Here is a 16617-nt window from a genome sequence, read left to right as displayed (position 1 = left end):
CTGAAGATGAAACCAGACAAAATACAGCAAGCAAGGAAATTTTTTAAAGAGATCATAAAAAAGTATTTTACAAAAGCACAATGAATCCTATGTCATTTATTTGCAATTTTCTAGTTCATTTAGAAGTCATGCAATAATGCAGGAATCTCTGTAAAAGCCCATGTCACGTGTTACTTAGCGGTTGATATCATGCCATCATAGCTTTTTCTTTCTGCCCTCAGAATCTATTCATTTTTGTAGAAATAAAATTGTATTAGCACTTGCTTTCTTAGGTCATGAATTTTTCAGCATTATGTAAAAAAAACTAAGGCTGGTAAAATACTTTTTAAAAGTAATTTTAAGAAGTATGTATGCAGATGTTGCATCTGAGAATATTTCTATACTGCTTAGTTTGTCAAATTTTAAGCTATTTTCTGTTAAATTAAATATGTTCATTGAGGAAACACATGTAGAAATTGTGAAAAAAATACACTGAAATACAGTAACCATAATTACTAATACAGACACTGTGACCAATCCATCTCAGAACTCTTATTCAAACTCACTTTCTGGAGAGTTTAACTCCTGGGAGACAGAGCACATGCAAAGATTATGGCAAAGGGTATACCTGGGATATCAGTCCTGAGCTAGATTGACAGTCTTTGAGCAGGGAGTGTGCTCATGATGTATTGCAAAAACACTCAAAAGTTTTTTCTCTCCTTCGATACTATATACTATATACTATATACTATATACTATATATTCTTCTAATGAAAGAATAACTGAAAGCTTCAATTCTGCACACACAGGCATCCAGTACTTTTACCACACACAGAGCTACTATTTCGTTAGGAGTACACATGCAAATTACATTATCTACAACGCTCAAATATAGGAGAAGGGAAAACTATTTACCTATGCACAGGAAAGAATGCTACATGACTAGACCACTATGAATACACTTAAGTTATTTCCTTAAAATCCTTGGTTACAAAAATAGTAAATAGCTACGATGTTTTCATATTCATTGCATTCCTTTAAATTGCAGTTATAAACCTGTTTTTTCAGGTAAACATCAGCTGATTTTTACTCCCATGCTTTTACTAGTTTTCATATAAGACACAGCTTCAGGGTGGAAATATACTTACACAGATTCAGTATCTTTTTCTTTTTTCATTATTCCTGATAAACCAAAAGGTTTCCTCTTCCGTGGTTTTATTCCTACAGAACAAACACTTTTCATTTAAAGATCAAGGAGATAAATACATGTTTAGTAACGTCAAACATTGGCATATGAATGCCAGTGTTTTAAATGATGCCTCAGTTGTTATAAAAATTTAACAGTGGAGACAGGTATGGAGCCAAACTAAGGGAACATTGTTACAATTTGTTTTAATTAACATACCAATCAAAAAATAAAATCTAAATATAGTTCACATTAATAACCTAGGTTCCTATAAAACTGATTTGCATCTCCAAGTTGGGTACGCAGACTGCGGTTTTTTGATTGACAAGAGGTGCATTGGTAGTTTTGAGGAACAGGACTCTGCTCAAAGAAACTCAACAGGAGCTATTGGTCCAGGCAATCCTGAATAGCCAATGAACTTGGACAGAAACAGAACGTTGCCCTCCCCAGCTACTGCAGTTCAACACCCTGTTGTTATTTCCCTGCATGTTCCCAGCAGCTGCAAGACCCTGTCTTTCCTCAAAAGTAGGATCTTGGTCCTTATAAAAAGGAGATTGTCTCTTGGAATTGCCACCTGACGCTGAGCTCATGATTTCCCAGTGCTGTAGCCAGCTCTAAGACTGGTTCTCACTGAGTCTGGAATCATGGTTCCCCTCTGTTATTTCTTTCCTGCTTTTAGCACTGGATACATACAGCTATAGTACTGAAAAAAGTTTGCTTTCATTCCCATTTAATGTACTAAAATTAAAATACATTTAAATATTCCATCAAACTTACTGTCACATCTGCTTCTCACAGTGTTTGCTTAAGCAAAGTAAACTGCCAAACAAAATGACTACGTGCAAGCATCTGATCCAACTATAGTCTATAATTTTGTTTCAATGTATGATACTACTGAGAGCATGCTTTTGAGCAGAATGGTGGAAATAATTTGGTTTCCAAAATTTAAAAACTGACAATTCAATCACTTTATTATATTCCCCTTTATAGTAATACATTACACAGTACGTAAGTGCAATCTCTCCCCTCTTTTAAATTTTCAGGGTTCAATAACTCAAAACTTCTCAAATAAGTTAGCTGTGGAGTCAGTCATATATACAGAGGCACATCAGTTGCTCCAAGATTATTTTTAAATGTCCAGGCTTTATTTTATTTTCTTTCTGTGCCTTATGCAGCCCAAAACAACGGCAAACAAAGTATGAGAGTAATTTCTGAATACAGATGCTCTCTGCTTCAGTCAGGAGATTTTAAGACTCAGCTGCAACTTTGGCAACTTAAAAGTTTTTATATGCTACAGTTATACTGTCAGCTCCTCTGTCCCACAAGTAAATACATAGCTTATGGACATAAAGCAGTTCTTAATCACTTAAAACAATCCCCTAAGCAAAATAAGCTATGGCAACAAAGAAAGACTTTGCAACCATAACACTACATTAGACTTGGTATAACTAACATGGTAACAATGGGAAGAGCCTGGGCCATGTTTTGACACTTGTAAATTAAGTTACAACACAGTCATAAGTGAATTAAATCCAAACCTCTGCAAAGACAGAACAAATATATTTGATATAAACACTCAAATTCTCTGACATTTGTGCATTAGTGTTATTGTCACTGAATTTTGTTTCCCAGAAGGAAAACTGCTTTTCAGACTACTGGAGAACTTCAAAGTTATACAGATTCACACACTGAGTACCCTTTGCTGCATAGGATTCTCATGTAAATAACTATGCTATGGCAACTCACCTTCAACTACACTGGATGTGTTGCATTCTTCGAATTCAACGGGGCCTTAAAGAAATGACAATGAAGATAAACATTAGGTCAAATTTAATCTATTTTAATGACTATTAATATTTCCTGAAAATCTCGAGATAATCTAATTAAAAATTTAGGTGGCAACTGAAAAGCACAATTACCATGCCAGTGGCCAAAGAGACTACAAAATCATACATTTAAAGCGATATTTTGACTCTTTCACATTGAAAAATTGAAATACTAGTACCCATCATCTAAATACAATTCAATTACCTATGCTGTTAGAACCACATGAAACATCTAACTGGTGTCCTCTTCTCATTCAAAATTGCATCTATAATACAGTATTAGTGTAAGGTTTTACATTTATCCTCTTTTAATGAACAAGAGTTGTATAAAGAAAAAAAAAAGGAGAAAAGCACAGCCATAGCCCTAATTTTGAGATTCACACTTTTGCTAACTCTGCATTGCTAGTTCTAGTGTTTCCTCTCCACAGCCAATTACCTACACAGTTAAAAGTGGCATGTGGAACCTAAAACACAGCAATAAAGGAGATAAACTTTAAAAAAAATAATCATTAAGTCTCAACAGGACCAAAAAAAAAGCAGCGAACACTAGTTAATTTCTGTATCTAAACAAATTCATTAAATTACAGTTGACACAAGGTGACAGTCAGCTGCAATTGCAAAGTGATGTCCTAACCCTCATTAATTCAGTTTGGTCATTTCTAGAATTTATTAGAGTCACTTTAAGGAGAAAACGTGCAGAAAAAGCCTGAATTTCCATAGGACCTTGTTCAGGAAATGGCAGAATCATACCACTTCTGGAAGTGCAAAAAAACCCAGAGAGCTCATGGAGGCAAGTATCTTTTCTTCCACCCATGTTGGAGTACTTTGCAGCTGTACCCATAGAAGAAAAAGTTTAGCATGCTAGTACTGTGCCACAGGGGTTATTACTTACCTTTCTGTAATCATTTTGAGGGCGTGCACACAAGTTTATATACAGACATATTACAGATAAGGCAGAGGGGAAAAACCAGTTCCAATGACTTTTTTCTTTAATTAAGGCAGGCTCAAAGTATTGACTTGTATTTATTGTAATTAAGACTACATCTGCAAAAATATCCCAGTCAGTAAAAGGAGACCTGTAAAAAGAGTGCTTGTAAAACTAGCAGCAGGATGAGAATCTGGGACTAGAACCTATCAATAGCCCATTTATCAAAATAAAATTGTTTGGCCTCCAAATGATGCTCTTGAAAGAAGAATATGAAAAGACAAATCTCAAATGGCACTCTCAACAGCCCTTTAAATTTCAATTATTAAATAATTTCAAATGCAAGATTAATTATTCAATATAACAAGACAAGATGCAAATTCCTAACAGCTCTCTCAGTCTCTTACACATTGTAAATACACGGGCATTTTAAGCTGGTTTTCCAATCCCTTCTCCTTTGCTCTCCACTAAATTCACAGTAAACCCAAATCACCATGCTCCAAAAATCAGCAAACTTGGGTATCTTGCAAAACAAAACACAGAAAAAAAAAATCCAGAAAAACAGTTTTAGAGAACTGTACATGTCTACATCTCGATACTGATTTCATCAACATTTTATTTGGTGAATTTAAACTCTATTGTTCAACAGATACTAAGCAAGAAATTCAGAAAAATGCCATGAAATATAGAAGCCGAAGAACAAATCCATTACTTCTTCAGCACTACATTTCACATAGCACATTTTTCATCACTTTGCAAATGATTCAGCTACTTCTGTTTCTTGCTTCTATATATATTCCCATTTGGCTGGAAAAAGAAAAAAAAAAAGCCAAACCAACCACAAACACTCACGCCCAAAACAAAAGGAACAAAACCTGTAAACAACTGAGACTTAAACATATTTTTAGAGCAATAAACTACTCAAGCTTTTTCAGAACTCCATCGTTTTCTTTACCCTTTCCAGCTACTAAGACTGATCCCCAGACTATTAAGACCTTTACACTAATGATTAAAATAAATATTGAAGGCTCGTGTAATAGCTCATCCTTATTTCAGATCAGTATCTTTAACTTTCACTTCTAAAATAAGCAGAAAGTAAAGAATTTCTTTAACAACACATCCAACTTCCTCTGTTTTGCCCATTACACTTGCCTAAAACACTTGCTTCTGAACATGGGTTTTTTACAGCTTGATAAACTTTAATTTGAATACACATTCATCCTTAGTACAGAAACACAAAGATATCACATGAATCAGTTAAAATTCAAAAACATCTTTTGATCCTAACTTACTTTTCCTACTTAACTCAAATTTACATAGGGACCTTCTTGCTTTGGAATCCCAGAAGTTCATGCCAGTGGCTCTCTCTAATTAATCCCCAAACAAAATCCACAAAAAATTAAGTTCAGCATTTTCCTCCAATGTCCAAAGCTGGTTTTGTAAAGTTTGTATTTAATACATCCCCACCAACATAACACGTTGTATTATTTGCTTACATCAAAGGCAAATTAATACAGTTTGCCTGTTGAATGGAGCAGAGCAGAGTGAAATTTTTCACAGTTTTTAATTTTAAGAGTTTTTTTCTGTACCTTCAGACCTCCCAACAGTTCTGCTTCCTATATGCCTGCCATAAAGAGTACCATGTTTTGCCTTTGGTGTAGTATTTTTAAATCAAAATAACATTACAGAAATAGACATTTTATGTGGCACTCTATAGTGAACCAATTCAGAAAACAGGGCAGCTGTGAGGAGCTTTCACTAGCCTTCATAACACCTGGAGAGTCCTGTGGACAGATGTCTTTGTGTCCAAAGAGGTAATAATACTGTACGCCCAGCCAGAATTGTGTGTTGTGACCACACTGTCCTCTGCTAGAACCAGTTGCAGTCTCCTAGCCAGCCAAGAGGCCCTAGGCATACATACTACTATGGGAGCATAGCACCAATAAGGAATTCAGATGGTTTCTTAAGAAGTTCTCTCTGCCTTGCCCACTGTCCTTGTGGATACAGAAATAAAAGCATCTGCACTAGCACTGAAAAAATTCCAAACAAACAACTCAACTCAGAAAGCTTTCTTCTCTGAAGCACCACAACATCTATCTTTCTGATTCTTAATCATTAGCTGCTACACTTAAAAATTACCAGTGGGCTGGTATTAACTTCGGATGCAAGTAAACAGATTCCCTGTCCATTGCAACATCTAAAGAAAGAAAAGCAGTTGCTTCAAACACTTCAGAAGTAGAGCTGAAGTTGAGGACTTATCAAAGTCCATGCCACGTGGTAGCCCAAGGCACCGAAAGGACTATCTAGATGTTGCCATACTGCAATGCAGGTGATAATGCTGACACTACTGTTATTCAGCAGTATTGCAGGCAAAGCATTGAAATTTCCTTTGCTCTTTTCCTCATAACAAGAAAACAATGTGAATTGAGAAAGAAGACTGTTCTCAAGCACTCATATGAACTCAAAAGCAAATATTAAAACTAAAGCAGTACTGTAAAAATCAAAAAGACATTTGAAGACTCTCATCAGAGTAAGTAAAATGTTATAGTGGAGATCTAGTCCAGTCCTTGCAAAAGTCTCTGATTTAACCTTCTGTTGCATGGATAATTCCAGGCTCAAGACAACTTTTAAAGTCTGGCCTGTTGTTACATTGATCTATTACATTATTGGTAACTACAGCTTAAACATCTCAAATACCTCTACATAGACTCGCATGTATTTGATACTGTAGAACAGAAAAAAAAGAATAAATAAGGTGCATAAATGAAAGTTAGCCTTTAAAATAGAAAGAGATCCGAGTATCTAGTGGGATTTCAGTTGCTTAAGAATACATACCTAGCTATCAGGATGCTAATGAAAATTTAGTATTTTGCAAAGGGAGCAGGCATCAAAAATTAGTAAGCTCCTCTAACTGTATGTAAACATTCCCACCAAGCATCACCCTAAAGCATTTTGCAAGGCAAGCTGCACTGAGTTTTTGAATGCCACAGCGTTCTACCAGCTGGGACAAATAAGGACAGGAAGAAAAGGCAAATGGATGGTGGTTTCACAAATACATAAGGCAGACAGCTGCTATTTGACAAGAGACTGAAGCAAATACATCAGGACTGGGTCAGTCCTTAGGCTTTTGAAAATAAGGAAGCTTTGGTTCAGGAACAGAAAAGGGAAAAGGTAATTTGAATAAATGGAAAATTTTCATTTTAGTTAATCCCATAACTTACAATAAGTGACACCGGCATAAATAAAGCACCAGTAAGTCTGCAGCTCGGGATGCATCTCCTAGACTGTTATGTTATAGTAACTATATGTACTGTTTCTCTTGTTACAAGTGGCACATGATATGTGGGCATTCATGCCACTAAAGGCAAAGTATATGGCTAGCAATAAGGAGATACTGGTCTTATTGAAAGACAAATGGAGAAAATGTAATTGCACTGTAAATTATATTACCGTATCTCCTCCATATTTAGTCCACATCTATGGGAACAGTATTTTCAGAGTATACACAAGGCAACTACAGACACTACTATTTAATGCCTTCTTCTTAATTTATCTACAGTGACACTAATTATCTTGAGGACAGTCAAAAAACAGTTATAAAACCTCTCTCTGTAAAATCTAGATAAAGGTTTTCCAGCCTATTTGTAATACTCTCATACAAAACCTGTGTGAGAGAGACACTGGTTTAATGTTTTGCTCAGGTCAAAACAATAAAATAATTTGCACTTTCCTCAACAGAGAGGAAAAAAAGGTTTTACTGTTTGGATTCTTAAATAAACAAGTCAAATACAAAAGTCAATTACTATTACTAGGAAGAAAAACATAATATTATGTCATACCCTGAAAAAGTGCCCCCAGTAAGTATATCAATGAACTGGAAAATCCTGCAGAGCTAAAAAGGTAAACAAATCAAGAAGTCAACAAATCAAATAAAAACTGCTTTACATTTGCATCTGTTTTTGAAAATGGTCTCCTTTCTGTTTTTTGGGATATATGCATGACAGAAAGAAACATTATCCCACCAAAGCTTATATTGGTATTAACTGCATTTAATTTTCAGTAACTGCAAGCATTCAGACACTCAACCCCCCCTCCAAAACTGCCCTTCCCTGCAACCTGAGGAATCAGTTTACACACATGCATGCACACATATAAACATTAACATATCTGTTTCAAGCAAAAGCTTTAAAAAGCACTCTCTAAATCTGTACCTGTAGTCACATTTACAATAAAAAAACATATTCTTGCTTTTGATAAAAAACACAAGTTTGTCTCCGAGTGTAAGTCATGCATGAAAGCAGGATAATTTTTTTTTAAACTGCATATGCTTCGCATGCTGCTTCAAATGGCAAAGCTTTGCGTGCCTGGCTCAGTGCCAATTGACAGCTCAGCTGGATATCAATGCACATTCTGACCCCCCTTGCAGCGTGTCACTTCTGAATTGTTTCCGCAGTAGAAAGTTTATTCAACCTCTCTCTCAAATTCAGTGGACCGACCATCATTCTGCTATTTAATCATAGCAGAACAGGTTATTTTTCTGACAGCACTAAAGCCAGACAGCAATTCCTAATGAACAGCTTGATACAAGTGGAATTTCGACTGTTTTAGCCTCAATTAATTCTGCTGTCAAAACAAATGACTGCTTTTAGTGTTTAGATGTCAAGCTGCATCACAAAGGTCAATTTTGTAGGTACACAAACATATAAACAATCTTTTTCTTGCTATCATCTGATCCTGTGACATGTTTAGCAAAAAATTTCAAGCTTTCAAATTTAGAAGCCAGGAAGCCAAAATATATTGTCTCAATATCCCTGCTTCTAATACTAACTTCAATTTTTATTGCCTGTCCAAACATGAGAAGTAATTTTATAAAATGGCAAAGAGAATTTTATTTTTTCCCAGGAAAAGGACTTCTTATTTTACATATAAAAAAGAAGAAACAAAACCAAATTCAAGCATATCTTATTTGTAGGAATGCAGACTAAAGATGAATGGCTATTATCTTTGAGGTAAATAACATATATGTGATATATCTACCATGTTAGTACCAGACTGCCACAAGCAAATGTTAGTTTATGGATTTGGTCACCTCTTTACAAAAAGAGGATAAGGGACAGAAAATAAAACTGGCCTGTTAACCTGTCAGTCTGAGGGAAAACATTGAAATAATATTGGTAAAACCATCTAATTTTGTAAATACAGATCCACTACAACAACAAATTTTCAACTACTCTTCTTTACATCCTCAGGACTATATATCAACCTAGCTGCTATATAGCCTCTAGAGATGCTGAAGGTTTGACCAAATCCTTCTTTTTTTAAAAAAAAATCACGTTGAAAAGACAAAATTATAGCATGGTAATAGTATTCATACATATATATATATATATTAAAAAAAGAAAAGGCAGAGGTGATAGTGGCATCAGAAATAACAACTATTATCACTATCAACACAAGTAGCACTTCCATGGAGCATCTACTAAACAAGCAATCAATTCTAACCCTGATTCTGTTACTAGGCTTCCAGCCCTGCACCCAGTTCACTGAACCAAAGGAAACATTATTCGTCTCAGGCTTTTCTCGTACTCTGGGTACAAGCTCTGTGAATACAGCAAGTACACTGTACTCAAGAGAGAGTATTTCTATGTGGCTTACAGAGTAAAAACAAAGCAAGAAAGGATCATAATCTGAGTACCCCTAAAATAATTATTATCAATCAAGATGTTTTTCAACAGTGAGGAGAGACCAGATTTTTTTTCTCGGAAATAAAAAGGTGGCAAACGTAAATTACAAAATATTTTTATTGCTCTGATAACACAAGAATTTTCAAGAGACAGGAAGCATGTACCAAATGCAACGGTTCAAGTTAGAGGTCCAACTAGGCTGCAACACTGGACATTTCAGCTATGATCTGTGAAAGCATGAAGTCTGTGAGCAGCAAAATAATGTCAGCTAATACACCAATCTACAGACTGTTACACTTCCAGTCCCTTTCCTTATCCTCTTCTACTCTTGCTTTTTCTTCAACTTCATATTTCTTTTCTGACTGCATAAAAAACAGGATGTGAAATATGGCTGGTTTTAACTATTCACAAACTAAGTGGTTGGTCAACATACACAATACATACAAACACACACTAAGCTGTCTGCTGGCTCTCCAAACGAGTCGCTTACAACTCTTAACTGGCTTTCCCTATTATGATATTACTAGTTTGGGTCCTTTTTCTCTCTAGCAAACTCCTCATTACAATTTCTTTGAAACTTCTACTTTTCCATCAAATTGGGTTGAAAGTAGCAAAATCTTTTGAAAATTATGGGGGGTGTTTGGAAAAAATACTAAGAAGAGCAGAATTGCATAATTCTAGTCTACAAATATAAGTATCTGTAACAAACGGCCCTGCCTGACTGCATGGTGCATGATTCAGCTGCTGAAGGCAGACCATGCAAGTATGCAGTGATGAAAGAAATGCACAGACACATTCAAGTACTTTTCAGCTACGATTTTGAACATTAGACATTGTAAATATGTTAAAGTTATAGCCTACATCTTTAAAGACCACTGCAGAGAAGCATGTCTTTTGTAACAGTCACACATTCTCCCCGTAAACTAAGAGGGTACGTTTTCTTACTGAAGTTCTGAACTTAAACTCATGAAATTGTCAGATCTTAATATGTTTAATGTGACCCTAAAGAGCAAAAACAGGCTAGTGTATTTTATAGTATTCAGAATTTTTCAGATAGAAAAATCTTTTTTCATTTGGTAAAAAAAAGAACATTTCCTATCTTAAAAGAAAAATAAATAAGTTAATAATAAATAAGTTAATAATTGCAAACCTCTCCCTAAATATTAATTGCATACAATGTTATGTTACTTTATGTAACCAAAGTACAGGCCTTATTTACTTCACTAGCATCTCAGTATGTTATTTCTATTTTCAGGTGTTTTAAAACTCTTCAATATGTTTTTATCACAGTAGAATCTATCCTGCATACTATTTTCTGATGACTACCACCTAATTAATATATTCTTCCTACTTAAGTTACTGAAATGGACATTGCTTTGCTCCTGCAGTCCCATAGAACTATTAGTGTCAGGTTGCAACTGATTTGTTTGTTTGTAGGAAGAAAATTCAAGTGGATCCAAAAGTACTTCATCTTACTGAGTGTTTCAGATCATTGAAAGGCTACCTTTTGCTCTGTTGTATCTACAGATGTTGTCTAAGATATTTTTATCAATGCTACTAGCCTTCCACTTGCATTAAGAGACTTTTCAATAAAACTTGTACATTTATAGCTGTCCAGACCACCACCATCATTTAAAAATCAATAAATCGCAATCTAAAACAAGTTTGCAACTTAGATATATGTGATTATTAAAAATCTATTCTGGCAGATGAGACTTCCTAAAGTCCACAGAAGTTTTAGCAGGTTTGTTGGTTAGGAAGGGACCCAATTTTTGCAAGCAAAAAAAAAAATGACATTGAGGACAGAAATTAAGATCCATTTGTTGGTACAGCTTTTAAGCTTGCAGCTCCTCATTGAAAACACCTCTACAGCACAGGACCCTTAAAGACTCTTTTATCTACCTTAAGCCCAGGTTCTCATAAAAATTCTCAAAGATACCCACATCTAATTTCTTCCATTAACTTCTGAAATACAGCAATGCTATGCCTTCCTTTACAAAGACTACTGTCCTGAATCCCTTAGATACTATCAGTGTTGATAAACTAAGTTCATTCCTCAGTCAGCCTTCTGTGTAGAATTAGGTGTGGACACAGGCTTTGAGAAATTGTGCTAGCACTTCAGGCTATTTGGCATCTAATCACAAGTGTCAGCAGCACTAAAATATTCACAATATTTACAGAAAATATAAAGAAAATCATTTATAACAACATAAAATAAATACTTGCTTTGTCACACTTCCTTGTGGAAAAGAAGCTCAAAGACATCCTGCAGAGGTGTTCAAAAGTCATTATTAATGATTTTCAGTGTTTATTTCCATATATTTGTTGCTGTTTAGTGTCTTAGTAAAGTATTTTTATAAGTGCTATAAACTACTATGTTATGAAACAAACCCATGGAAAAAATAAATGCCACACCTAGCACTGTTTCAAGTCTGTCTTGCAAAGTGGAGTTCATTATTCAAGCACATAAAAAGCTGGTAGCTTTAATCAAAGCAAACTTCAATACTCCCTGCCCCTGTTTTGCCATTCAAGCTCTGGGAAAGGACTAACTTATTTGTAAAATTTTTTAGGAGTAATACAGTTATTATTAACCCTCTTTCCCCCCCGTTTTATCTTATTCACCTGGTACACTTCTTCATTAGATAGAAAACATGTAGTTTAACACAATACACTAACTAAACAGGAATATTACCATGGAGTGAGCACAGCTGTGCATTAACACTATCAGCACTACCTTCCAGTTATGGTGCAGCTCATTTTGACACTCTTGCATTTGCTTTGGAAAAAACACATAAGCAATACCTTTCATGCACATTCAGGACTAAAATGCTCACATAAGCAATTACAAAACCTAAAAGCATGTCATAAATTTACATGAATCTTTGCACTAGCCCCTCATCACTGCCAACAGACAGCCACATAAAATGTTATTCTAATCAAATAATCAATAATTCAGTTGAGTTCAATGAATCAAAAATCAGTTGAATTAAAGCCTCAGTAAAATTTGATTTTTAAATGTTTACTAAATTGAAGCTTAATGTTTCATGATTCTGCTAACAGGCAGAGCTCCCGAAAGTGTGTGGGGACAGTATTGGGACTGACATTGTTAAACATGTGTCAGTGACACAGTTAGTGGGAGTACCCTCAGCAAGTTGCTGATGACACCAAGCTGTGTGGTGAGGTTGACATGCTGGAGGGTAGGAATGAGATGTAGAGGGAACTGGACAGGCTGGAGAGATGGGTCTGTGAGAACCACATGAAGTTCAACAAGGCCAAGTGCAAGGTCCTGGGGCAGGGTAGTCCCGAGCACAAATACAGGCTGGGCAGAGAATGGATTGCGAGCAGCCTTGGGGGAGAAAGATTTTGGAGGGTTTGTGGACAAGAAGCTCAACATCACCCAACAATATGCACTCACAGAAGACCAACTGTATCCTGGGCTGCATCACAAAAAGCAAGGCCAGCAGGTTGAAGGAGATTCTCCCCCTCTACTCTGCTGTCATGAAACCCTACCTGGAGCACTGCATCCAGATCTGGGGTTCTCAGCACAAGAAAGACGATATCCCATTGAAATGAGTCCAGAGGAGGGCCACTAAGTTGATCAGAGGTCTGGAGACCCTGTCCTATGAGGAAAGGCTGAGAGAGTTGGGGTTGTTCATCTTGGGGAAAGAAAGCTCCAGAGACACTTTAGAGCAGCCTGTCAGTACCTAAAAGGGGCTTGCAAGAAAGCTGGACAGGGACTTTTCACAGGCGCATGTAGTGACAGGAAGGGGGTAATGGCCTTAAACTGAAGGAGAGTAGGTTTAGATTAGATATTAGAATGAAATTCTTTACTGTGAGGGTGCTGAGACACTGGAATGGGTTGCCTAGAAAAGTTGTGGATGCCCCGTCCCTGGAAGTGTTCAAGGCCAGGCTGGATGGAGTCTTCTGAGTGAACTGTGTAGTGGGCAAAAACTAATAAGGAACAAACACACACATTTAGCTCTCCATACATAAGAAGAGGACATAGTAATTCAGTAACTAAAATTAAAAAAATATTCATGATCAACTACAGCTTTATAGGCATTGACTAATCTCTTAAGAGACATTTGATATTATCTTGACAATTTCAGACATAAAATCTAAGAAAAACATGAGCTTGAATTTCATACCAGTCTCTATGCCTTGTGGTATCAACTTTGCACACTAGAACAAACCAATTTTTAAATAGATTATTATGGGATTAAGTATACAGAGCTAGAGCTCATTGATATGTCATTAATCTGGAAAAGGATTATTCTGGTATCATCTCCATTATTGACTTATTTAACATATAAATTGGGTGGAAGAGAAGCAGAGCAGGCATTTTCTGCCATGTATTAAATGAATTTTCCAAGGAATATGAAGCAACAGACTTCCAGGCTATCACAAACAGAAAACTGATTCGGCAGAAGTGGCAACAAGTTTTGATGAACAATGCACAACCATGTGAGTGACAAAAGCATCTTCCAACTGATGGTATCAAACCTGCTATTAGACCTAACAGCAGGAACATAGCATAGTCATAGAATAACCTGGGTTGGAAAGGATTTAGAGATCTTCTAGTCCAACTTGCTCAAAATGAGTAGAGACATCTTTGACAAGGTCAGGTTATTCTTAGCCCCATCCCATCTGATCATGAATGCTTCCAGGGATGGGGTGCCTACCACCTCTCTGGGCAACCTGTTCCAGTGTTTCACCACCCTCATCACAAAAAATGCCTTTCTTATATCTAGTTTGAATCTACCCTCTTTTAGTTTAAAAATATTACTCCTTGCCATATCACTAAAGGCCCTACTTTCCTGTCCCCATCTTTCTTGTAAGGCTCCTTTAAGTACTGAGAGGCCACAATAAAATCTCCCTGGAGCCTTATCTTCTCCAGGCTAACCTCAACTCTCTGACTGTCCTCACAGGAGAGGTAATCCTGCCTCTGATCATTTTTGTGGCCCTTCTCTGGACTTGCTCAAGCAGGTCCCCTGTGCTGGGGACCCCAGACCTGGATGTGTTACAAGTTATATTTCTTTAAAAACAATTCTATGCAGCATTGGAGAAAGATGTTGGAAAATTCTTTTAACTTTAGCACAATAGTGTGCTTTGTGTTATTTGTATGAGAAAAAATTAAAACTCTAGATGCCCCTGTGTATTATGACTCCAGATGGTGGAAGTTAGCCACCAGAGGGAGCCCATATAGTCTGGTACAAGGACATCACTGAACAGATATTTCAGATAAGCAATAAACTTTACTGTGAATGGTTTGTAGTCTACATATTAAAACAGCCCTTTTCAGTTCTTCATTTCAGACTCATGCTTATTTTTACATTTATAAATAAAACCAAGTGAACTCTGCTATGAAGAACTATAACCATATCTAGAATATGCCGAGATACACTAAAATACTCTATACGTTACCTCTTTAGTTTATTTTGTTTGAAAATACTCACCATCTAACTTACCATAGTAGCCTACAAATAATATGGATGACAGAAGAGCTGGGGAATTTTAAAGTGTTGCCTTCAAACAGATTTAGGATTGGACTTATAAGCAACAGTGACATCTGTAAGACATTTTTGCTGCATTTGTTTTGTATGCCAAGTCAGTATAACTTTTTACACTGAATATTTAGATTTATCTGAGGAGTCATCTCCTTCTCTAGCCTATTTAAAAAATACATCTCACAGACTTCCAACATTTGCCCCATGACTTAAAATATCTTTCTATCGTGAAAAGTTCTCAAATAGAAAAAAGTGAGGTTTTAATCAAGAAAAAGCAGTCCTTAACACAGTGGATGTTTTCATTTGATCCTTAGAAGGCTGATACCTCACTCTGCCTTCCACGTCATTGTAACTGTCAAAGTTTTATGATTCTAAGTTAATAGAACAAATATAACAGAAGTAGAAACTATAATTAACATCATTACTGGTCTGTGTTTCTAGTCTTTGACACTTCTTATGAATTTGTCTTCTTTTGCTGCTGAATTTAACTGTGCTTCCCCTCTGCACCATGACTGCTTTACAAAACTGATATCAATACAATAATTTAATGTTGTAACAGAAAATTCAGTGTGCATATATTTACACACTAAACATGTTATCCTTCCTTAGAATACTTTGCTTATTCCTTAGAATACATTTGATGAAGCTTTTACAGAGAACACAAATAGGATTTGAAGAACACTGTAAAGCAGCAAATAAGTACAAAATGTGTATAACTTCTCCATAAAATTAAAAAGTGAAGTGTTGCAACTACTATGTTGTCTAGCAAAAGCCACAAAAATATCGTGGATGACTTGAAGTGCACCACGCTCCAGAATATATTAGCAAGGGTCTTTGTAACCCTGGCAGTCAGAATCCTGAATACTAGATGGAGATCCCTGGCCATGACATGTCAGCAAAAGCTAATCAAAGAGGTCTGAACACTGAATTTTCATGTGTCTTTGTCCTGATTTCAGAACAACTGAACTTGAAACCCTGACGTTCATATGTTTTCTTTCTTAATCTTTACTGAAAAATTGCAAAATACACAGGAAGCTTTCAGAAATCATTCCACATACAATCTTACCGCAGCCTACTATAACTACTAGTGGAACACAGGAGGAATATGAAACCATATTACGTTAAAAACAACTCTCAGACACATTGCAAGATACCTAGTAATCATATTTAACAATTTAATATAGTTTTCCATGATCTACTCTAGTATGTATATTCTTTCTCTGAAAAAAAAATCTTTCTGCACCTACACTAGAAGACAAAGATGTTAGTAAGTAGACTCCCAGTGCTGAAGAAAACAGCTAAAAAGGTACTAATTCCTGTATTCACATACCTAGTGACTGTTTCATGGCAAATATTAAAGTAGATAGATATGCAGTACTGTGAGCCTGCTTTATGATGCCAGTCCAGGGAAGTCTTATACACCATAACCAACCAGCATTACCTTCAGAAAGTAGTATTCAATTTGCTGCTTAGTAAAGAAACAATATGCATTATTGTATATTAAAATACA

The 16617-nt window shown here is 35.9% G+C and overlaps 1 protein-coding gene and 1 long non-coding RNA gene across 11 annotated transcripts in view; both read right to left on the bottom strand.

Moving 5' to 3' along the window:
• The window catches only part of FCHO2 (FCH domain only 2), a 79605-nt gene that overhangs the window by 38650 nt on the left and 24338 nt on the right, over window positions 1–16617 (bottom strand). For all 10 annotated transcript variants that reach the window (XR_003532263.1, XR_003532262.1, XR_003532264.1 and 7 more), the window contains exons 9-10: window positions 2912–2956; window positions 1128–1200 (exon numbers count right to left, since the gene is read on the bottom strand). Coding sequence is in view for 7 of the 10 variants with exons in the window: in XM_027671567.1 (XP_027527368.1) it covers window positions 1128–1200; window positions 2912–2956 (118 nt within the window). In the remaining 3 variants the exon portion in view is untranslated. The remainder of the gene's footprint in view (window positions 1–1127; window positions 1201–2911; window positions 2957–16617) is intronic.
• On the bottom strand, window positions 5205–16527 carry LOC113961307. Its single transcript, XR_003532265.1, has 3 exons — window positions 15859–16527; window positions 9878–9881; window positions 5205–5216 (listed from the first exon to the last, which is right to left on the bottom strand). It is a non-coding gene; the product is annotated as an uncharacterized LOC113961307 (long non-coding RNA).

This window comes from Neopelma chrysocephalum, unplaced genomic scaffold (genome assembly GCF_003984885.1).
Source record: "Neopelma chrysocephalum unplaced genomic scaffold, ASM398488v2 Primary Assembly neopelma1_97102, whole genome shotgun sequence".
NCBI classification, from domain to species: Eukaryota; Metazoa; Chordata; class Aves; order Passeriformes; family Pipridae; genus Neopelma; species Neopelma chrysocephalum.
Note: the sequence above shows the minus strand (reverse complement) of the source record. Positions and strands in the feature narration are given on the sequence as shown.